Below are 25,156 nucleotides of genomic sequence, written 5' to 3'. Positions count from 1 at the left end.
TGCCGAATATGGCAGATGATTATGTCTCCAAAAAAGTGCAGACTCAGCACAAATCTTAGACAAAGAAAGGGGAAGAGCATAAATACCACGAGGAGTAATAGAAGGGGAGAGGATACAGTGATAGTCTTTGTCCGTGTTGTCAATTTTTTCAGTAACTGCTAAGGCATAACCTCCCGGGAGGGTTTTTTGCTTTTTGCCTGTTGCCTGTTGCTTTGTGCTTATTTGCTTTTGTGATTGTTTACTTCTGAGTACTAGCAACTTCTTGCAATGGAGCTTGTTCATCGCCATGGCTCATTTGAACAGTTTGATTTTATTCAGTCATTCACTCAGTCTCTGCACACGATCCGGAGAGAGGATCTGCACAAGGGAGACGGAGCACGATCAACAGTTTGTCTCTTGTTCTCTGTGTGTGTGTATCTCATTCTTAACTCTGTTACCGTTTGTGTCTTGCTTTTTGACTGTGCTCTGTGTGTAACTAAGATGACTAATAAACAACCTGCTCAATCCAGTGATATTTTGGAAACTATGGTTTTAATTGTGAATTTTCGGCCAAAAGGAATACGGAGACCCCTAAAAATAGTACCAACACGGCGAGGCAATTTAACAGCTGAGAGCTAGCCAGGTTAATGCTTACTGTGGGGTCCAGGGGAAACGGTTGCAGGGCAGAGAATGCCAAAGTGTTGGGTTCGTCCTGTGGTTCCCAAGCATCGGAGGGCGAGCAGGCAGGCAGGTAGCTGGTGGGCTCCAAGATGGAAAATGACCAGTCACTCAGAGCAAAAATGCGAAGTCCTTCTGTCAGCTTGCCAAGCAATGCTGGAAGAAGGGAATACAACAGTTGAGCATAGGTAATGAGATCACTGTGAGTAGGTGCTTAGATAGCCTCATTACCACAGAAGTGCGACGATGATCTGGCAGAGGCTGGATGACTTCACTACTCCTGTTCCACCTGCTGGAAAAACCCTGCCCAGCCAGAAGGGACACAGCAAGCACCCCACACATGACATAAATGTAGCCTGTTTGTAGCCTCGGAGGCCAGGCTGAGTGAATTGGAGACTCGGCTCAGGACCTTGGAAAATCCTGTAGCTATCCAGGCCCCTGCAGACCGAGGTAGCTTAGCCACTGTTAGTTTGCCCCAGGTAGATCCTGCCCCCGGGACACCACCATGTCTCTGTTCATGTCTCCGTTTTCCCCCGCTTACTGACACTTTTTTGTTTTTGAAAAGTAGCGCGTTTACATGGAAACATTTCACAACTCCGTTTACACGGAAATGCAAGATGATGAAAATGGAGCATTTTGATAACTCGCCACTCTGCAGCCCACTTTCAAAAAGTATTGTTTTCACTCCATTCTCATGTAAACTCATGGAAAGTTGTTGATGACACTTCACTTAGGAGGACCATCAGGACTTTTCCCAACCAGAAGCCGTGGGTGGATAAATCTGTCCGCGACGCCCTGAGGTCCCGCACCGTTGCCTACAACTCCGGCCTCGCCTCTGGGAACATGGAGGACTACAAGGTTGCATCATACAACGTCCGCAGAGCGGTGAAAGAGGCTAAACATCGCTACGGCCGCAGACTGGAACAGCAACTACAACAGTCTGACCCCAGGGGACTGTGGCAGGGACTACGCACCATCACGGACTACAAAGCACCACACACACACCCGGTGAGTGCCGACGCTTCTCTGGCTGATGAACTCAACATCTTCTTTTTGCGCGCTTTGAGTCGGGAAGCCGACAGCCCGCTGCGCTCCCGGCCGGAGGGGCGGAGACACTCACTGTGACGGAGCGCGACGTGAGGAGGGCGTTTAGACGTGTAAACACTAGGAAAGCGGCTGGACCAGACGGTATTAGTGGACGTGTCCTTAAGACCTGCGCTGACCAGATGGCACCTGTGTTTACACTGGTATTCAACCTCTCACTGAAACTGTGTGTGATTCCCACCTGCTTTAAAAAGTCCATCATAGTCCCTGTCCCAAAGAAACCACACCCCAGCAGCCCCAATGACTTCAGGCCCATAGCACTCACCTCTGTGGTGATGAAGTGTTTTGAGAGACTCATCAAGACATTCATCACCTCCTCACTGCCCACCACCCTCGACCCACTACAGTTTGCATACCGGCCAGACAGATCCACAGATGACGCCATATCCTTCCTCCTCCACAAGACCCTTTCACACATAGACACTGGTAAGGGGAACTATGTGAGAGTGCTGTTTGTAGATTACAGCTCAGCATTCAACACCATAGTTCCCTCCAGGCTGGTCTCTAAGCTGCTGGACCTGGGCCTGGGCCCATCCCTGTGCAGGTGGGTTCACAGCTTCCTGACCAGCAGACCACAGGTGGTACGAGTGGGTCACCTCACCTCATCCTCCCTCACCCTCAACACTGGATCCCCCCAAGGCTGTGTGCTCAGCCCTCTGCTGTACTCACTGTACACCCATGACTGCGAGGCCACGTCAGAGTCCAACGTCATCATCAAGTTTGCTGACGACACTGCTGTTGTGGGACTAATCTCTCACAATCAGGAGACAGCCTACAGGAGAGAGGTCTCCCGCCTGGAGAACTGGTGCCAGGAGAACCACCTCCTGCTCAACGTCAGCAAAACGAAGGAACTGATCGTGGACTTCAGCAGGAAGCAGCAGAGGGACTACCATCCACTTATCATCAGTGGTGCCGAGGTGGAAAGAGTGGACACTTTCAAATACCTGGGAGTGACCATCTCACAGGACCTGTCCTGGACTCATCACATAAACATCACTGTGAAGAAGGCCAGACAGCGTCTCTACCTCCTCAGGCGGCTGAGAGACTTCAAGCTCCCACTCAAGGTGCTCAGGAACTTTTACACCTGCACCATCGAGAGCATCATGCGTGGGAGCATCACCACCTGGATGGGAAACTGCACCAAGCAGGACTTCATGGCCCTAAAAAGGGTGGTTCGTTCAGCTGAACGGACCATCAGAACCACCCTCCCCAACCTGCAGGACATTTACACCAAGCAGTGCAGGCTGAGGGCCATGAAGATCCTAAAACAGCCCAGCCACCCCGGACACTCTCTCTTCTCCCTGCTCCCATCAGGCCGGCGTTACCGCTGCCTGAGGACTAAGACTGAAAGGTTGAAGAAGAGTTTTTACCCACAAGCCATCCGTCTGCTCAACTCTGAGCCCTAACTGGACCATTATTGCACAATGTAAATATTATAATTTATAAAAGTGTGTATAGTGTATAGTACATAGAGTATAGTGTATAGTGTGAATTACTTTTTTTTATTTTTATTCTTCTTATTTATATGTGTGTGTATATATGGTTGCAGGTACAAAATACATTTCACTGTGCATTGTACTGTGTATAACTGTGCATGTGACAAATAAACACTATCTTAATCTTAATCTAAACAGAAGGCCAAAATGCATCAAAACTTAGCCTTTTTCATATGAAAAAGTTCTCGTGTAAACAGGATCTTTGTTTTGAAAAATGTGACACTGGCAACACCAGCAACCATAGTGGAATGTCTTCCAGGGGCCAGAGCAGATGACACAGAAGAAAATTTGAAACTGTGGGCTAAGGCTAAATGTAGATTTGGTAAAATAATAATTCATGTCAGCAGTAATGACACCCAGTTACGGCACTTGGAAAACTAAAGTAACTTTGTAAAAACAATGTTGGACTTTCTGGACCCCTTCCATATTGGATCACGAGTGACATATTTAGCCGCATGTTCTCCTTAAATTGCTGGCTGAGTGGCATCCAAAAAAATGATGTGGGCTTTCTAGATAATTGGGAAACTTTCTCTGAAAAACCTGTTCGTATTAGACAGGACAGGATCCATCCCACTTTGAATGGAGCAGCTGTCATTTCTAGAAATCTGGCTGCCATATTCACCCCAAAAACATAACCATACAGAGTTGAGACCTGAAAGCAAAGTTGCAGTCTTCACTTCTTCTAACTTTAATAGAGAAAAGTAGTAAAAATAAAAATAGTGAAAATGTCTATGCCACCAAACTAAATCAAAGAAACCACAATGGAAGAAAGACTCACATGGACACACATAATGGATAATATTGGAAGAATGATCGCATCACTCTTTAATGATCAGTTGTTGTGTCATGTGATAAGGCTGTGAGGACAGAGCTCATAAATTGTATGCAAGGTCAAACCAGCTCTGCAGAACAGCTCTGCCCACAATGAAGCACTGAGTGTAACCTGCTGACTGCGTGTACAGGGAAAAACCTCTTTGCGTGACTGTTATTGTTGTGAACCAACAACCTTTTGTTTTTGTAAAGATGTTTTAATATTCCTTGTCTCTTGTAGGAATGCTTAAATCATTGACCTTTTGTGTTGCAGTGACTTCTAAAGATTAATGTTTTATACATCTCAAATTTTCTCAGTGATGTCGAATGTATCTCAGTCTTACACTAACATGACTGTTGAACTGCAGTATCAGGACTTACTAAGGGTAATTATTATTTCCACTCTGTCAACGGTTCCATCTTTTATTTTTCTCTTCATCAATGGGATCATGTTGTTCACTCTGAGGAGTAAACCGGTGTTTCGTGACACCCCACGTTACATTCTTCTTTATAACCTCCTCTTTGCAGAAACTGTACAGCTGGCACAGAGTCAGTTCCATTATCTTCTCTCTATTTTTAGAATAAAATTGCCATATCCTGTATGTGGATTTCTCAGCTTGTTGGCCAATCTAACAACTGGGATATCCCCTCTCACCCTTTTGGTGATGCCCCTGGAGAGATATGTTGCTGTGTGCTACCCACTGAGGCATGCTGCCATCATCACCATCAGAAACACAGGTGTTGCTATTATTGTGATTTGGATCATCAGTTCACTCAATAATCTCACTCGACTTATCTTTTTTTTTCCATTTGAAAAGTTGGAAAACCTGCAGGTGAAAGATCTTTGTTCTAATGTAGCTCTATGGTTTGGGTCAAGGTCTGATCTTTATGATACAGCTTTCACATGTTTTGTGTTTGTATCTGCTGGTGTGGCAGTCATTTTTTCTTATGTTGGTGTTATATTAGCAGCCAGGTCGGCCTCTGCAAGGAGAGCTTTAGCCCGTAAAGCTCATAATACTCTACTGCTGAATCTGATGCAGCTGTGCCTCAGCCTCTGCTCAACTATTTACAACCCTTTGCTAATAGCTCTTTCAAGAACTGTAACAAGGACAGTATTTTTATGGGTTCAGAATCTTTTTTATGTGTGTTTTATTATCTTACCCAGATGCCTGAGTTCTCTCATCTATGGGCTAAGAGATCAGACCATCAGACCAGTCCTCATGTACCATCTATGTTGTCCTCAGAAATTCTGAGCAGTTTGAGTGAATAGTTGACATGCCTGTTAGACTGAAGTAACTGAGCATGGAAAAAACTTTAGTTTGTTTTTTTTTCCAAGGATCATGCATAATATTACTCATCTCTTAGAAAAACGATGACTTGTGTCAGATTTAGCCACAAACTAATGTCCAGGTGCTGAAATATTTAATAAGGTATAAATACATTTGTCAAAATGATCAACAGCAGTACCTCACTAAGAATCAGTTTATATATATATATATATATATATATATATATATGACAAGGCATTTTGAAAAAATGCCTTGTTTCTGAAATTGTTAATTCTATGAGTTCAGTTGTAATTTTTAACTTAAATTATTGAGACATTCTTGTGAGGTTAGGGGGTATACGGTGGACCATTACAGGACTTGAAGAACCAGACACATTGAAGCAACAGATAAAAACTACAAACACTTGACGTTTGTGTCCTCTGTCTTATCCGTAATGGGTTATTTAAAGGAAGCCTTAGATTGTCTGTCAAAGCCCAACCAGAACAGAGAGTCTCCTTCATGGCTACATCAGCCTTTATCAAATAAGAAAAAAAAATCAACCTTTTTGTGCCCTAAACATATTGTCCTAATCTCCACACATGATAATCTCTAATCTTTATACATTTTGAAATATGTTTTGAATTAAATGTGATACATATGCAGTTAGAACAAACTACATGCATCCATGTATTAGCATTATTTGATTTTTCCTTTGTAGACTGACTTTCCATGAGGTATACCTTGGATATTTAACTAGCTGGTCCGAAGGTGTACCTTTTATTTATTTTTATATATATATATATATATATATATATATATATATATATATATATATATATATATATATATATATATATATATATATATATATGTATATATTTTCCAGTTTGATGTTCTGCACTGTTAGAATCTGTCACAGTTATAATCACACTGTAAAATATAGAGTACCACATAACAAAAGCTATGAATCTGTAGTCAGTTTGGAGCACTGACAGTTCCAGTAATAATAAAAAAGTCCTATTACTCCAAAGCCTTTCTTTGTGCAGTTTTTATCTTAACATTAAGTTAGAAAAATAGGAACCCAGACCATTAAGACGCAGACACCATGTAGTGTTCTGGAACAAAGAATACTTTTTCACCACTTATCTCAATCAGAAGTACAGGTTTGCCCCCAAATCATGCTTATATATGTATATGTACATAGTACCTTGCAATCATCTTGTGTCATTTAATTTAATTCACGGGTCATCAATATTGTTTATAACATTTGAGTTTAACAGATGCCGCAAATCTACTACTCTAGTGTTCTTTGGCCCTGTTTATAGAGCCTCTGAGGTTCATTCCTGGTCTAAGTTCCAGTTTCTCCTCATGTAGTCAATGTATAGTCCATCACATCATTAAAATAAGTGTCTATAACAAATTTAATGCATGTGATCTAGAAGACCTTTAGTTAAGTGTTGATCAAATTCTATATTAATGTCATGGTCCTGGGCCGGTGGCCCAGCGTTTTGAGTTTCTTTTGTGTAGCTTTCTTTGTTATACTTTTTAGGTTATGTTTCTTAGTGTTTCTTATAGTTATATTGTTTGAGTATTATGTTTAGTTTCCCTTGTTGTTTTTGTGCGTGTTCTCTTTGTCAAGTTTTCAGTGTTAGGTCTGCGTCTGTTATGTTTAGTCAGTTCCTGTTTTATTTTGACAGTCTCATGTTCCCTGTGCTTTGTGTTTAGTTTTGCTTCCCCTTTTGTCTTTAGGTTCATTTGGTTCACCTGTCGTCCCCTGATGTTTCCACTTGTCCTAATCCCCTTGTGTGTATTTAAACCCTGAGTCTTCCTTTGTTCGTTGTCGCGTCGTTGTCATTGTTTTCCCCAGTGTTCCCCTCTTAGCTGTGTGTTTTGGTTTTTGTTTTCTCCCAGGCTTCTGTTTTGTTTTTGCCCTGGTTGAGATTTGGAGTTTTTGGTGTTTTGTATTGTTCAAGTTCTGGAGAATAAACCAGTTTTAGTTTACATCTGCGTCAGTCCTGCATTTGGGTCCTCTCCCTCCGCACACAACCCCTCACCGTGACAATTAACCCTTTTACTCCGAATGCTTCAGCCATGGCACAACATACTTCAAAAGTGCCGCCGTTCGCAGACTTCTGGCAACAAATACCATAATACCCCTATATGGCTGTGACATGAAATTTCTGGGCTTTCAGGAACCGTTTCCATTTTTTTGATAGGACGAACGGTTGCGGAGTTACGGTAATAAGCCAGCTGATCAACTTTCCTTTGATCAGCTGACTCTGTGCTGATACGCCACCCAGCTAACATAGGGCAAGAGGCAGGGTACACCCTGTACGGTCACCAGCCTGTCACAGGGCTAACAGAGCAAGACAGACAACCATTCACACCTACGGGCAATTTAGGATGACCAATTTGTCATGGCAGAAGGGAATGTGAGAACTCAAATAGGCGGACTGTTTGACTCGTTTCCAGTGATTTATTACAGTGCACAAATCAATAAAGGTGCTGGTGGGGAAAAGGGCAGCTTGCTGGGCTCTCCTCTTCTGCTCATCCACTCTCAGGTATGCTCTTCAAGGTTCCAGGTACTATGCAAAGAGGAAACAGAATATCAGCTGATGTCCACAAGGAAATAACAACAAGACACTTGCCTCTTACTGCTACTGAATGGGAGGTCAGCAACAATCCGGCATCGAGGGTGGGTCTTCCTCCACATAAATAGGCCAGATGATTCCCCAAATCATAATCAGCTGCTAAACCTGGCCCAGGTGTCCTAGCAGCTGAAGGTTGGTGGAGGACCGCCTCTAAAACACAGGAAAGGTTAACCATATGACAAGAATGGGAGAGGCCAATGGGGTCCACAATTAACCTAACCCCAGTAACTGCATGTCTTTGGACTGTGGGAGGAAACTGGAGTACCCGGAGGAAAACATGCACTCCTGGCAAAATTCTGCAGGCCCTACATTGTTAAAGAAAAAATGAGTTACAGAGATTAGAGCATACTATAGGTATTAAAGGTACTGCACTGCAGTGGTTTGAATCATATTTATCTCATAGACTCCAATTTGTTCATGTAAATGGGGAGTCTTCTTCAGACACTAAGGTTAATTATGGAGTTCCACAGGGTTCTGTGCTAGGACCAATTCTATTTACATTATACATGCTTCCCTTAGGCAGTATTATTAGAAAGCATTGCATCAATTTTCATTGTTATGCAGATGATACTCAGCGTTATCTATCAATGAAGCCAGATGACACACATTATTGCACTATGTAAATAATATAATATTCTATAGTTCCATGTAAAAGTGTGTATAGTGTATAGCAGGCCTATTCAATTACTTTTTCTTCTGGGCCAGGGTGAGATGCCACTGGGCCGAAGACCCCTACTAATATTATTTCTTGAGATTTAACTCTAAATATGCTAACACCTGAACTAAGTCATAAAAATAAATAAAGGAATTCACAATAAAGGCTTTATACTGCATCATTTATTGATGAGCAAAATAATTCAAGTGCATTGCAAATTTTAACATTTGGTCCAAACCTTGACCAGAATATTTTTAACAAGGCATCTATTCACCACACATATGTTTAATAAAAAATAATGTAATAACTTTGCAACAGTAAAGTCTATAACATTTTAACATTTTGAACTTGACCAGAGGACCCAGGGCTTTGCTCACAGAATCGAGAACCTGTAGATCTTGCCATGTGGGGACCAGGTGCCTTGTTGATCTGTCAGCAGCTAAGACCTGGGTGATGGGCGTTACTTGCTCCAACACTCGCTGGATCATTTTCTGTCTGGACCCCCATCTCGTGGGAAATTCCGTGATGAGCTTGTATTGAGATGTTCCTTCTCTTTTTTGAGCCTCCAGCAGTGCCCACTGCCTCTTCCAGTTGTTGGAGAAAGAACTCACAATCTTCTTACAAACTGTCACTGCTCTGTCAATCCTGGGATCCTTAATATTTCTCTCTGCTGATAAGGTAAGGTAAGGTAATTTTACCATTATCCTAACACGCAAAATAAATATATATTGTTAGATCCCACAGGTTTTATACCTCTGTGACAGCTACTCCGTTTCATAGGGTCCAGATCACTTGGGCCGGCAAGGTATTACCCACTACCCACTTGGTGCGCATGCGCGGAAATGTGCATGCTGCCCGTTACAGCGCTCCGTTTGTGTTTATCGATTTTTGTTCTTTTCTTTTCTTTAACATCGTAATATTTATTTATATAGATAGGGTAACTTAGTGAACCCATGCCCTCTCGAAACATGAGAGCAGAGAGGGTTTTGGTCTGTTTTTTCGTCGTGAAAGTGCTTCTTTCACTTTCCTGGTCCACCGGTGCTCAGCAACATGTCCGCTTTGTTTACAACTGGGATCAGCTGATCGCACTAAAGCCGGCCGGCATAACAACCAGAACAACTAACACTCCTGAAGAACTTTGGAGACGGACACACCGAGGATGCAGAGGAGGAACAAAACAGCGCACAGGAAAAGCAAGGGCCAAGCGTCGGAGACTTATGGAGAAGACGGGATATAAGCCGCGTCTCCCCTCTCTCATCATGGGCAACGTAAGATCGCTGGCTAACAAGATGGACGAGCTTACAGCGTTAGTCAGGAGTCAGAGAGAGTATCGGGAATGCAGCCTAATGTGCTTTTCAGAGACATGGCTACACCAGGATATTCCAGATGACAACGTTTCCATTGATGGTTTTCAAACTATTCGAGCTGACCGGAGCTACACTGAGAGCGGTAAGCGCAGAGGAGGAGGGCTAGCTGTTCTAGTTAATAACCGCTGGTGTAACCCTGGCCACATTACCATCAAGGAACGTGTGGGTTGCCCGGATATCGAGCTGTTGGCTGTGGGACTGAGGCCATATTATTTACCAAGGGAGTTCTCCCATGTTATTATTGTGGCTGTTTACGTCCCCCCCTCTGCCAACCCGACGTCGGCGTGTGACGTCATTCACTCAACATTAGCGTGTTTACAAACTCAACACCCAACTGCCCTTATTGCAATTTCAGGTGACTTCAATCATGTCACCATGGAAAAGACACTCTCAAACTTCACCCAGTACGTGAACTGTCCCACCAGAGAGGAGAGAACACTGGACCTGCTGTATGCTAATGTTAAGGATGCATACAGCTGCTCCCCCCTCCCCCCTCTAGGGAGGTCAGACCACAACTTGGTGAAGCTCAGCTCCCGCTATGTGCCACTGGTGAAAAGTCAGCCTGTGACCACACGGTCAATTAAGAGATGGTCTGACAACACTTATGAAGCACTGCAGGACTGCTTTGAGGTGACAGACTGGCCGGCACTCTGTGAGCCTCATGGAGAGGACATCGACAGGCTCACAGAATGCATCACAGACTACATTAACTTCTGCGTGGACACCATTGTTCCTACCAGGATTGTAAAATGCTACCCAAACAACAAGCCGTGGGTAACAAAGGACATTAAAGCACTTCTCAACAATAAGAAGAAGGCCTTCAGGGCTGGCAACAGGGAGGAGGTGAGAACGATCCAGAGGGAACTCAAAACAACAATTAGGGAGGCTAAAAACAATTATAGGAGGAAGCTGGAGCTGAAACTCCAGCAGAACAACATGAGGGAGGTATGGAGTGGAATAAGAACCATCACTGGCTTCAGGACCAGCAACAACAGGGGAATGGAGGGCAGTGTGGACAGGGCCAATGAGCTAAATCTGTTCTTTAACAGGTTTGACACTGCAGGCTCTGTCATCCCTTGTCCAGACAGCTCTGCTGCCGGTCTCCAGAAGTCCACTCCACCCCCACCCACCCCCACACTTCACAATAGCCTGCTTCCTTCCTGTGATGGCCCTCTTGACGTCTCCACCCCTCCCCCACCCGTCACCTCTACAGTTAGTCTCGCTGCTGACCAGGTGAGAAGACAACTTAAGAGACTCCACAAAAACAAGGCTGCAGGCCCTGATGGGGTCTCCCCCAGGGTGCTTAAAGCCTGTGCCACCCAGCTTTGTGGAGTACTGCACCATGTCTTCAATATGAGCCTGGATCTTCAGAGGGTCCCTGTGATGTGGAAGACATCTTGCATCGTTCCGGTCCCGAAGATGACGCGACCCAGTGACGTCAAGGATTACAGGCCAGTGGCACTGACTTCCCACATAATGAAGACCATGGAGAGGCTCGTCCTGGATCAGCTCCGGCCCATGGTCCAGTCATTTCTGGACCCCCTCCAGTTCGCCTACCAGCCCCGCCTGGGAGTTGAGGACGCCATTATCTACCTGATAAACCGAGTCTACGCTCACCTGGATAAGCCGGCCAGCACTGTGAGGGTCATGTTCTTTGACTTCTCAAGTGCATTCAACACCATTCAGCCTGCTCTTCTGGGTGATAAGTTGACAGCGATGCAGGTAGATGTCCCCCTTGTGTCCTGGATTGTTGACTACCTGACTGGCAGACCACAGTATGTACGCCTGCAGCACTGTGTGTCTGACAGAGTAGTTAGCAACACTGGAGCCCCAAAAGGGACTGTCCTCTCTCCCTTCCTCTTCACCCTCTACACCACAGACTTCAGCTACTGCTCAGAGACCTGCCATCTTCAGAGGTTTTCTGATGACTCTGCAATAGTTGGATGTATCAGCATCAGGAGGACAGTGAAGGACTTTGTCACATGGTGCAAGCGGAACCATCTAGAGCTCAACGTGACAAAGACAAAGGAACTGGTGGTGGACTTGAGGAAAGACAAGGCACCGGTGGCCCCTATGTCCATCGGAGGGGTCAGTGTGGACACCGTTGAGGACTACAAATATCTGGGAGTACACATTGACAACAAACTGGACTGGGCTAAGAACACTGATGCCCTCTACAGGAAGGGCCAAAGTCGCCTCTATTTTCTGAGACGCCTGAGGTCCTTCAACATCTGCCGGACTATGCTCAGGATCTTCTATGAGTCTGTGGTGGCGAGTGCCATCCTCTATGCTGTTGCATGCTGGGGCAGCAGACTGAGGGCGGCAGACGCCAACAGACTGATCCACAAAGCCAGTGATGTGGTGGGAGTGGAGCTGGATTCGCTTATGGCAGTGTCGGAGAGGAGGATGCTGTCTAAGCTGCAGGCCATTATGAACAATGGCTCCCACCCACTCTACAACACAGTGATGGGACACAGGAGCACATTCAGTGAAGACTCATCCCACCAAAATGCACCACAGAGCGCCACAGGAGGTCATTTCTACCTGTGGCCATCAGACTCTATAACTCCTCCCTTAATAGGTGACATTGTGGTTCATCAGTGTCATTCACTTATCAGTATTCAATTGTACATAAAATTGTTTAAATTTCCATATACATTGTACATACACTATATACATTGTACATTGTACATACACTTATACATTGTACAAAAAAGGACTGTGCATATATATATAATGACACCTATTTAAAAATTTTTGCACTCAAAAATTTCATATGTGTATAGATTTAGATGTCTATATAGTCAAAATATCTCTTTAGTCTTTATACTTTTATGCCTTTAGTGTATGTTATTGTGTTTTAGGTTTACTCGTTTAAATGAAACGGTTGCAGCTGTAACAATAGTAATTTCCCTTTGGGATCAATAAAGTATTCTGATTCTGATTCTGACTTCCGAGCTCAGTGACACTACTTAAGCTGTGGCGGGGCTGCTCGTCTGGCTCTAACTGCTAATAATCCTAACATCTGCCCCGCTTCCTCCGTATTCTGATGCGGTCGGTCAGGAAGGCTCACACAGCCTACCCCAAAATACAGCCCAATTAGTTATAGCAGCCAGCCCCTTTGATCAGTGCGCTTGTTACAGACCAGATTCTTTTATCGGCTTGGACAGTGAGCCCAAGGGACATAAGTAGGTTGAAGTGGATTACTGGAGACTAGTGTGTCCAAAACAGAACCTGATATTATAGTTTAACTTGCCTAGGCTTTACCGTTGCATGAACTTTAAGTGTACCGTTGAAAGGGAAATAATTCTCAAAGAATTATACTGACTGTTTAGAGTCAAATTTTATTATGCAGGATTCAGCTCAAGCAGTTTGCATCTAGCTCAAAATCAATTCTTAATTCATTCTCAAAAGTCAACAATCAACTCTATCTTAACTTCAGAATCAGAATAAATCAATCACTTAATCTTGATCAGAATGGTTACTTATGAGCTGGGTTGATGAAGAAGGGGCTTGAAATATCCAATTCTGTCCATAAATTCTTTTTGAAGAGACTGCATTCAAGTGAGTCACTTGGCCAAAGCGACCACACCCAAAGTCCAGTCCATTTAAACTGCCTCCGTGAAGTGGAGAAAAAGGGGAAGTCCACAGAAATATGTTTTCTGTCCTTTGGTCCTCTCTGTAATCCTCACTTCTTAATTCAGAACTCTTTTCTCACTTAGTCCAAAGTCCAAAGATAGAAATTCTAAAGCAAGGTCACATCCAGCTTCAGTAGGCAGGGAGAATCCAGCAGAACTGTTTAAAGTTGAATTAATCTGTGGAGGGTTTGGTCCAGTCCTCTCAGCGGAGCAGTTCTAGTCTGGGGAAGAAGCTCCTGAAATTCTCGACTGTTGCTCCTGTGCATCCTCTTTATATATCTTAATTCTAAGACACAGCGTATTTTCTAAACATCATCATGACAGTTATCACCCCGCTCCTGATATCCTTTTAGGGTGTTTGACTTAGACATTACTTCATTTCTAGTTATCACCCCACTGTCCATACCCATTTAAGGGACGGTTGGGCTTAACCATTACTTCATTGGGCCTTTTAGGTTCTTTTTAGGTACTTTTCCATTCGGAACAACATGCCTGGACATGTTTCTAACTTTGCTCTGCGCGTCTCCAGGCAACAGCTTTCAGTTCCTCATTTTACCCTTAGCTCAAGGATTTCGCAATTTCCTCAACACACTGCTCCAGCCATCATTTCTGTTACACTTACACACATCATTTGATCGTAAATCATATACTTCATTCTCTAACGGTTCTATAAATTTGAATTATGATTGTACATTCAGCACCAAGCTTAGGCTAGCAGGCAATCAAGATCTCAATCTTTACTTGACATCATTCGACAATATATATATATATATTTTTTTTTTTTTTATTCTTTAATCACTGTGAATTTATGAAATGTTAACATTGTAAACATATTGAGTGCCAGGCATAATTTATGTTTTTCATAATATTAGTGGTATGTCTACACCAGTGATATGGTATAGGACGGGATGTTCCTCTCCAGGGTCACCCTGGGACAGCACTGCCCCAAGGCTGACCACGGAAGCATCCACTTGAACAAGGAATTTCTTGCTGAAGTCAGGGCTCTTGAGGACTGGTGGAGTGCAGAGGCAAGCTTTTAGAATAGCAAAGGCCTTTTCACATTCCCTTGTCCAGGTTACCAGGTTTCTTTGATCCTTAGTGGTCAGTAAGAGGGGTGGCAATTGTTGCAAACTGGGGCATAAATCTTCTGTACCAGCCAACCAGTCCTAGGTAGGATCATACCTCCTTTTTGGTGTGAGGGTGTGGACATCTCTGGATAGCCTCAATCTTGTCCACCTGGGGTCGGACCTCCCCTTGTCCTATTTAGTTTCCAAGGTAGCATGTCTCCTGACGTGCCTATTCAAATTATAAGGGGTTGAGTGTTAGTCCTGCTCTTTGAATCCTTCCAAGGACCTCTGTCAAGTGTTGCAGGTGCTCTTCCCAGGTGTTGCTGAAAATCACCACATCATCCAGGGAGGCGGCAATGCAATGGTCACACTCCGGCATTACTCGGTCCATGAGCCTCTGGAAGGTAGCCGGTGCCCAATGTAGCCCAAAAGGCATCACGGTGAACTGGAACAGTCTAGCTGGTGTTCGGAAGGCCGTGTATGGTCGAGAGGACTTTTCCAGGGGCGCTTGCCAGTATCCTTTACACAAATCCAGGGTGGTAATGTACCTGGCAGCTCCGATCTTCTCCAACAAATCCCCGATTCATGGCATGGGGTAAGCATAAAACTCTGAAATGGAGTTGAGTTTCCTGAAATCAATACATATGCGCAGGGAGCCATCCTTCTTGAAGGTGATAATCACCAGACTACACCACTCCAAGCAGGAAGGCTCAATCACCCCAAGCTCCAACACCTTCTTCACTTCCTGTCGCAGCTTCCCCACCAGCTGTTGTGGAACCCAGCAAGGATGCTGGTTTATGGGCCATCCATCTTTTAGGCGTATGACATGTTCGACAAGGGTGGTTTGGCCAGGGTTGGCAGAGAACAACGATGGAACCTCCTGGAACACCTGGAGTAGCTAGCCACCTGTTGTGGTGCCAGATGCGCCAGCACAGGGAATAGCTGAGGTGTTTCCTGCTCTGGCTCCACTTCTGGCTTTAGGGTCACCTCCCTTACCAGTAACGCTTTCCCTGTAGTCTGGCTTGGACGCTCCTTCCACTCTTTAAGCAGGATCACATGCTAGGTCTGCTTCGGCTTCTTCTTTTCAGGGTGATGGATCTCATATATCACTGGCCCCATCCTGCGGATAACTGTGTATGCCCCTTGCCATTTCGCCAGCAGTTTGCTGGTTGCCGAAGGGAGCAATAACAGGACATTTGCCCTGGCTGCAACTCCTGATGTTGAGCCTGCTAATCATACCAGGTCTTCTGGCTATTCTGAACCTCGCGTCTAGACCCTCAGAATTGGATTGATACCTCATTTGGCCAATCATGTTATGAAATGGATTTTCCAGAGCTTATAATAAGCAGACAGCGTCATGTGACTTCTAAGGACATGCCCCAAATGTTCTCCAATCATTCTGATTGGTTGACTCTGATTAGGGTTTAATCCCGGGATCTGGGATTCCCGGGAAATGCGATCAGAACCATTTCCCGTTTCCCGGGAAATGTAAGACGGCAAACCAGGAAAAAAGTCGCACGGGTCAATTTGTTGTCATATGGTAACATTGTTGGGATGACGGTTCAACAGTACTTACGGTATTGCGGTAACTCAGCAGAAGCGAGGTGCATACAGGCAATGATGTCTACGAACAGTTTTGTTTGGGGGCATGTTACAAAAATTGATAATGACAGCGCCAAATGTATGTTGTGTGACCAAGTCGTCAAATGTTCTGGTGGATCAACAAGCGGACTACGCAGACATTTAGAGTCCAAACATGACAAACACGAAGAAAGGCCATCATGTTCAAAACGTGCTAAAACGCTGGATGGCTACTTTAGCCGAGTTAGCAGCAAGTCTCTTGAAGAAATACTAGCAGAGATGGCAGCTTTCGATGGATTCTCCTTTAATAGTATGGCGAAATGTGAGTTTCTGAGATCAGCACTCAAGAGGGATGGCTACACTCTCCCAAAGAATCCCACAGAAATGTCCAAGCAGGTTAGAGTGTTTGCGAACGAGGAGAAAATTAAACTGGCCGAAATGTTCCAAGACATGGTGAAGAAAGGGTTGCGTTTTTCATTGACCATTGACAAATACACTTCTTCCCAACATAACCGGTACGTGAGCATAAATGTGCACGGTGCACAAACATACTGGAATTTAGGTGTCATACATGTCCATGGAACAATGCCAGCAGAAAAAGTGAAAGCGTTGGTTGACAATCAGCTTCAATGTTTCAAGCTTGACATGAACCAACACATTGTGTGCTGCACTACGGATGGAGCATCAGTGATGGTGAAGTTTGGGAGACTGGTGCTGCCGGAATTACAGCTGTGCTATGCCCACGCAGTTCACCTGGCTGTCACAGATGTGCTCTACCGCCGTGCCACCTCTGATAGAGAGAGCGAAGCAAGTGAAGAAGAGGAGGAGAGCAGTGAAGACTCTGATGACGAGTTAGCTGTGTGCGAGGATGGGTATCGGTCAGTGAGAGAGTACATGTACAGGAGCGTGGAGCTAGTGCGTAAAATTGCGAGGCACTTCCACAAATCCCCAGTCAGCAACGACAAGCTGAGGGAATGTGTCAAACAAGACCAGGGGAAAGAGTTGGCACTCATCTTGGATTTTTGCACTAGATGGAACAGTTTGCCTGACATGCTGGACCGCTACATTGCACTACACAGACCAGTGACGAAGACCCTCGTTGATATTAACAACGCACTAAGCCAGTGAAGATGGGAGTCGAATCGCTTTGTAACCATGACACCACCCTCGTTAAAGCTGATGGGATTTTCATCTTCATGATTGACCAGTTGACAAAGCAGGACACCCCCCTGGGCCATGAAATGAGGGATGCGATTGAGAGGAGATTCATGGAACGGAGACAGAAGAACTTGGTATCTTTGTATAGGTGAGCATATTAATTCTATTATTATTATTATTAGTATTATAGTAGTAGTAGCAGTAGTAGTAGTAGTAGTAACGTAGCCTATTAATTTTGTGATCGGAGAATGAGGATGTAGCCTAGGTCAATCCGTTCATTTTCATTACTATATTTTTTGACAGGTACCTTCTGGATCCCGGAGTTCTAGTCACACCAGCACCAAGGCCCACTGAGATTTTCACCATGCCATCAAGACAGATGCTGATATGGACGGCTAAGAGACTTGCGAAGCGTCTTTTCCTCGGCCGCTTCCCCGAGGAGAGTGCGAGTGAGGGTGATGCAGATGCCAGACCTACATCACCGACTGAAGACGTCTCAACTGAAGGGAACCTAGCATTGGATCTGCAGAAAGCCATTTCAATGACCACTACGCCGGCGTCAAATTAAATCAAAGAGGGTGACCTCGTGAAAGTTCTGACCAAAGAGTTTTCTCTGTTCGAAGCTACAAACAGGAGACCGCCCCACCTGCAGCAGTTGTTTGATGCCCTGCATTCTGTTCAGGCTACACCCATGGAGGCGGAGAGAGCATTTTCTATCTGTGGCCAATTTGTCACTAAACTCCGAAATCGCTTAAGCGCAGAATCTCTCGATGCTCTCTGCTTCTTAAAAGCACACTTTCAGAAAAAAAAGAAATCTTCCGAATGTTAAAGTTAAGGAAATATAGACAGAAGGGTTCGTTTAATGCGAAAAGCATTACTTTTCATTTCAGGCACGTTCAGCCTCAATTTCAAGCGTTTTAATACACAGTTGTACTTTTTTCCTCTTTAATTTGTTGTTAATTTTATATTATTATATATTGTTATCTTGCATTATATAGCCTATAATAAATGCCTGCCCTGAACAATAAAGAAATATCTGTTTAACTTCGAGTGTTTCTTTTCCTCGTTTGCAGCCACTTACTAACAATCATGAATTAGGATACGGGCCTAATGTGTGAAGAAAGTATCATGAAATAGATTACTTTAACATATTTAGCTTTTAAAATGTTATTGAGTAAAATATCTACAATATCAAAATAGGTTAAGCCCGACACAGGCTACAGAAGGCCTAATTAAAATTAAAAAAAAAAAAAAAAACACTTTTTTCCCGGGATTCCCGGGAAATTGCTCGTCTTTTCCCGGGATTTGATTCATGTCATTTTCGGGAAAAATATTAAACCCTAACTCTGACCCAAAACCCAAAACCACAGCTGTATAGCCAATAAAATTCCTGACACATGGGTATAAGGTGGTATGGGGTGTGTTTTCACATGAATCTGTAAACTCCCTGCGTATTTAGTGCATCCTCCGTGCGTGAAACTGAGCAGGAAGTGAGTGTGTGTAAACAGTCTTTACAATACTTTTTCTCACCAATGGATTGTCGGAATGCATCAAAAACAGACTATATTTATTCAAAGAAGTGACTAAATGACTCACGAGAGTGGATTATTATTTATTAGAGGATTTCGTCACTGATTCGACCAGTTTTACGGACTCTCATGAACGAACAGCTGTTACTCAGAGGGCGATTCATTTACGTGTTACGTTTTATTCTCAGCTCATCCTCATATTATATGTCGGTTAGGTGTAAATATGTACGTAATGGTGAGCTTGACATGCACCATTACACAGAAAATATCACCATACGCTATTGTTACGCCACTTATATTGTGTGTGTGTGCTTTACATATAGAAATTTACAAGAGCAGTGTTGGGGGCAGGGAAGGTTGTTATAGGTCTCGATAAAGCTTTCATGGAGGTCTTTTGTGGGGGTGGAGGTATTTCTTTGGGAGGCGGTTGTAAGTTCTGTATCAGAGAAGGACTATTGGGAGGATTGTGGTTTTATATTTTATGTGAATATGTGGTGTTTATATTTACTGTAACTTTTGATCAATATACAGTTAATTTATTTTGGGTGTGAGAAGGAATCACTGAAAATAGACTGGGGTTTTTTTTGTGAATGAAGGCCTAACATTTTCCTTTTACAAATTAGGGCAACCTCTGATTTTTATGTCTATAGATATTATTCCACCTCATCTTTTTAAGGATGTTTTTACTACTCTTGGACCTTGTATTGTTAATTTTATTGATTCCTCTTTGAAGTTGGGTTATTTTCCAACTGCTCTAAACGTGCAGTCATTTATCCTTTTCTTAAAAAGAGTAATTTGGACCAAAACCAACCCTCTAACTTCAGGCCAATTTCTAAACTTCCTTTTTTTATCAAAAGTTCTAGAGAAGGTGGTATTATACAGCTACAATCCTATCTTGATTCAAATGGCATCTCTGAGAAATTCCAGTCAGATTTCAAATTGCGGCACAGTACTGAAACAGCTCTAGTAAGAGTTTTTAATGACTTACTTTTTTCCCGTGACACCGGAAAATCTGCCGTACTGGTGCTGCTTGATCTGTCAGCAGCCTTTAGTACTGTTGACCACAGTATCTTTATCTCACACCTAGAATCATGTATGAGCATTAGAGGAACTGCCCTTAAATGGTTTCAGTCCTATTTATCTAACAGGAGTTTCTCTCTTCAGTCAGGCCAGTATTCATCTGCTGTATCTCCATTTAAACGTGGTGTCCTCCAGGACTCTTTACTAGGTCCTATTCTTTTTTTCCTTATATATGCTCCCTTTAGGTTCTATTATGGAAAAACATAACATTTCTTTTCATTGCTTTGCGGATGATTTACAGATTTATCTCCCCCTTCAACCTAACAATCATTCATCTTAGTGGATTGTTTAATGGATGTTCATTTATGGCTGCAGTCTAACTTTCTTAAATTGAACAAAATAAAACAGAGATTCTCCTATTTGGTCACCCTCACCTATTGGATGGTTATGACAGTGCCTTAGGCCTTTTTTCCTCCTTTGTGTGCACATCTTCTAGAAACCTTGGCGTCATTTTTGATACTGCTCTGAAATTTGATAAACAGATTAGCTCGGTAGTCAAGACATGTTTCTTTCATTTAAGACTTTTAAGTAAAATAAAGGGATAGCTCCCACCACCGGACCTGGAGAGAGCAATTCATGCTTTCATCACCAGTCATCTGGACTATTGCAACTCGCTTTATGTGGGATGTGAACAGCATCTTTCCAGTCGCCTACAACTAGTTCAAAATGCAGCAGCATGGCTGTTGACAGGCACTAAATGGTGTGATCACATTTCGCCCATTTTAGCCTCTCTACATTGGCTTCCTATTTCTTTTCAAATCCAGTTTAAAATACTATTTCTGGTTTTTAAGAGTCTAAACAGATTAGCACCTGTTTATTTAACTGAATTGTTGAGGCCCTACATCCCGATACGATAAGAGAACTGAGGTCCTCCGATCAAAAGCTATTGACCAGATACAAATCTAATATGAAGAGTAGAGGGGATAGAGCCTTTGCCGTGGTTGCCCCTAAACTCTGGAATGACCTCCCTCTCCACATAAGAGAAGTTCATTCCCCTACTACTTTTAAAAAGTAGTAGACTGGATTTCAGACTGGTAGATAGACCTTCTTGGCATTACTATTGGCAAGAAGATCTATCTACCAGGTCTATCTATTACGGTCCTTCATTGTTTATTGTGTTGTTTATGGTTTTATTGTGTTTTTATTTTTGTTTTATGTTCTTTTGTTTTTATATTATTTTATTTGTTGTTTTATTTGTTTTATGCCCTGTGAAGCACTTTGGTCAACGGCTGTTGTTTTAATGTGCTATACAAATAAATTGATTGATTGATTGATTGATTGATTGATTGATAATTATAATTAATTTGTACTATCAGTAAATTTGTGTATAGCAGAGGATTCCTCAGGGTAGTATCTTTGATCAGAGCCCTCATTGATGACTGTATGTTGAAGCATTGAGGAGTTACAGCCATTTGAAGTTTGTATATCAAAAGCTGCGCACATGTGGTACTTGGAGTCTCCAAATGGCACATGTGAGACACACACAAAAGCCTTTACAAAACAGTAGGTTTTTGTGCTATCTTGATAAAATTTGAAATACAAGTTGAAAAGACTTCATTCTACAGCTTCATTATATTTTTCAGTCCATACTTACTCTGGATGGCATTACTTTGGCCTCCAGTAATGCTGTGAGAAATCTCAGTCATTTGTGACCCTTGATTTGTCCTTCAATGCACATATTAAACAAATATGTAGGCTCCCTGTTAAATCTAGAATAGAATTTAATGTTCTTCTCCTCACATACAAGGTCTTGAATAATCAGGCACCATCTTATCTCAAAGACCTCATAGTACCATATCACCCCAACAGAGCACTTTGCTCTCAGACTGCTGGCTTACTTGTGGTTCCTAGGATACTTAAGAGTAGAATGGGAGGCAGAGCCTTCAGCTTTCAGGCCCCTCTTCTGTGGAACCAGCTCTTTGTTTGGATTCAGGAGACAGACACCCTCTCTATTTTAAAGATTAGGCTTAAAACTTTCCTTTTTGATCAAGCTTATAGTTAGGGCTGGATCAGGTGACCCTGAACCACCGCTTAGTTATGTTGCTATAGGCCTAGGCTGCTGGGGGGTTCCCATAATACACTGTTTCTTTTCATTCACCTTATTTACTTTGTTTATACTCCACTCTGCATTTAATCATTAATTGATATTAATCTCTGGCTCTCTTCCACAGCATGTCTTTTTTCTCTCCCCTCAGCCCCCCCTTAGCAGATGACCCCCCCTCCCTGAGCCTGGTTCTGCTGGAGGTTTCTTCCTGTTAAAAAAGGAGTTTTTCCTTCCCACTGTTGCCAAGTGCTGCTCATAGGGGGTCGTTTTGACTGTTGGGTTTTCTCTGTATTATTGTGGGGTCTTTACCCACAATACAAAGCGCCTTGAGGCAACTGTTGTGATTTGGCGCTATATAAATAAAATTGAATTGAATTGGTTGAGTTGTTCTGTCATGTTTAAGGTTATGTGAGTGGCGGAATAGTTTGCAGACCCAAACACAAGACACAGGAGACAGGAATAACACCAAAGTGAGCTTTAATGCTGATTGCCCAGAGCATAAACAAAGTCTAGAAGCCAAGAAACAAATGGCAAAGACAAAGGCTAATACATGACTAGAAGCACCACTATATTATAAGGGAATACAAAAGAACATTATAACAGAAACCATAAAATAATTAGGGCTGGGACTTTAACGCGTTAATTTCGATTAATTAATTACGGGGAAATTAACGAATGAAAAATTTTAGCGCATTTTAACAAACTTTGCACCGTGGAACGTTTCTCAGTGCACGAGTTCCCGGCATACAGATTATATCGACGCACAATGTCCAAATTCAGGGGCCGCAACCGTGAGTGTGAAGCCCAGCTGTGTAAAAGCAGCTGGTTAAACGGAGAATGAACTTTTCTCCTTTTTGTGGTTTAATTTTAATTATTTTATTCAAAATAAGCTGTTAAAATAAGCATAACACATTTCAACATCAAGGAATACAGCTGAGAGAATGATTAATTTTCAACTATATTAAGTGAGACATTAATGTTGAATAAAACTATCCAGTTATGATGCTTAACTTTAATTTCAGGAGTTTGCTTATCACAGGAGCACTTCCACCCTTCATTGGTCTGTGTAGCAGACTGGTGGGAAAATAAACAAAATTTTGAAGTTTAAGCTTATGTATATTGATTCATTCATCAACCAAACTTAAATTAATATTTCTCATGTCAAATATTGAAATGCGATTTAAATGCGATTAATTTCGATTAATTAATTACAAAGCTTGTAATTAATTCGATTAATTTTTTTAATCGAGTCCCACCCCTAAAAATAATACAATCCTAAACCACAATCACTTCTCAAAACCCAAAAGGAAATAATGAACTAACAGAAAACTCAAAACCAAGGGCTCAAGACCCAGGGACCATGACAGGTGTCCTGGTGCCACAGTGAAAATGTCTGTGATGCTGTTCTACACCAAACTAAACCAATGTAAGTGTAAGAAATATTGCATCACTCTTTAATGATCAGTTGTTGTGTCATGTGATAAGGCTGTGAGGACAGAGCTCATAAATTGTATGCAAGGTCAAACCAGCTCTGCAGACCAGCTCTGCCCACAATGAAGCACTGAGTGTAACCTGCTGACTGCGTGTACAGGGAAAAACCTCTTTGTGTGACTGTTATTGTTATGAACAACAACCTTTTGTTTTTGTAAAGATGTTTTAATATTCCTTGTCTCTTGTAGGAATGCTTAAATCATTGACCTTTTGTGTTGCAGTGACTTCTAAAGATGAATGTTTTATACGTCTCAAATTTTCTCAGTGATGTCGAATGTATCTCAGTCTTACACTAACATGACTGTTGAACTGCAGTATCAGGACTTACTAAGGGTAATTATTATTTCCACTCTGTCAACGGTTCCATCTTTTATTTTTCTCTTCATCAATGGGATCATGTTGTTCACTCTGAGGAGTAAACCGGTGTTTCGTGACACCCCACGTTACATTCTTCTTTATAATCTCCTCTTTGCAGAAACTGTACAGCTGGCACAGAGTCAGTTCCATTATCTTCTCTCTATTTTTAGAATAAAATTGCCATATCCTGTATGCGGATTTCTCAGCTTGTTGGCCAATCTAACAACTGGGATATCCCCTCTCACCCTTTTGGTGATGCCCCTGGAGAGATATGTTGCTGTGTGCTACCCACTGAGGCATGCTACCATCATCACCATCAGAAACACAGGTGTTGCTATTATTGTGATTTGGATCATCAGTTCACTCAATAATCTCACTCGACTTATCTTTTTTTTTCCATTTGAAAAGTTGGAAAACCTGCAGGTGAAAGATCTTTGTTCTAATGTAGCTCTATGGTTTGGGTCAAGGTCTGATCTTTATGATACAGCTTTCACATGTTTTGTGTTTGTATCTGCTGGTGTGGCAGTCATTTTTTCTTATGTTGGTGTTATATTAGCAGCCAGGTCGGCCTCTGCAAGGAGAGCTTTAGCCCGTAAAGCTCATAATACTCTACTGCTGAATCTGATGCAGCTGTGCCTCAGCCTCTGCTCAACTATTAACAACCCTTTGCTAATAGCTCTTTCAAGAACTGTAACAAGGACAGTAGTTTTATGGGTTCAGAATATTTTTTATGTGTGTTTTATTATCTTACCCAGATGCCTGAGTTCTCTCATCTATGGGCTAAGAGATCAGACCATCAGACCAGTCCTCATGTACCATCTATGTTGTCCTCAGAAATTCTGAGCAGTTTGAGTGAATAGTTGAGATGCCTGTTAGACTGCAGTAACTGAGCATGGAAGAACTATGCTGTTTTAGTTGTCCATCCATCCATCCATCCATCCATTATTTACCTAATATGAAAATTTAGCTACAAGTTAATGTCCACCTGCATCATCTGGCAGGTATATGCAATAATAAAGGCTATAAATTATATTTTTTGAAACAATGTCAGTATTTCAGTGAGAATTCTTTTCAACAGCTAGTTTAACAACAATTGATCATTCTAAAATATCGTCATCATAGCTGTAATTTAATGCACAAGTTACTGAGACATCCTTGGGAGTGTAAGGGCAGGGGATAAAACATTAAAGGAATTGAAGAATC

At 42.6% G+C, this 25,156-nt stretch overlaps 2 protein-coding genes across 2 annotated transcripts; both read left to right on the top strand.

Moving 5' to 3' along the window:
- The first annotated feature begins 4,387 nt into the window (after positions 1–4,387).
- LOC115791886 (odorant receptor 131-2-like) lies at positions 4,388–5,320 on the top strand. Its single transcript, XM_030746174.1, has one exon. It carries the CDS (start codon positions 4,388–4,390, stop codon positions 5,318–5,320), a length of 933 nt encoding a protein of 310 aa, XP_030602034.1.
- Positions 5,321–23,825: 18,505 nt separating this feature from the next.
- LOC115791885 (odorant receptor 131-2-like) lies at positions 23,826–24,796 on the top strand. Its single transcript, XM_030746173.1, has one exon. The coding sequence runs from the start codon at positions 23,834–23,836 to the stop codon at positions 24,794–24,796; it is 963 nt and encodes a 320-aa protein (XP_030602033.1). The 5' UTR covers positions 23,826–23,833.
- The last annotated feature ends 360 nt before the right edge of the window (positions 24,797–25,156 follow it).

Source organism: Archocentrus centrarchus, chromosome 14 (assembly GCF_007364275.1).
Source record: "Archocentrus centrarchus isolate MPI-CPG fArcCen1 chromosome 14, fArcCen1, whole genome shotgun sequence".
Classification (NCBI taxonomy): Eukaryota; Metazoa; Chordata; class Actinopteri; order Cichliformes; family Cichlidae; genus Archocentrus; species Archocentrus centrarchus.
The sequence above is the reverse complement of the archived record's forward strand: the minus strand, read 5'-3'. Positions and strand labels throughout refer to the sequence as shown.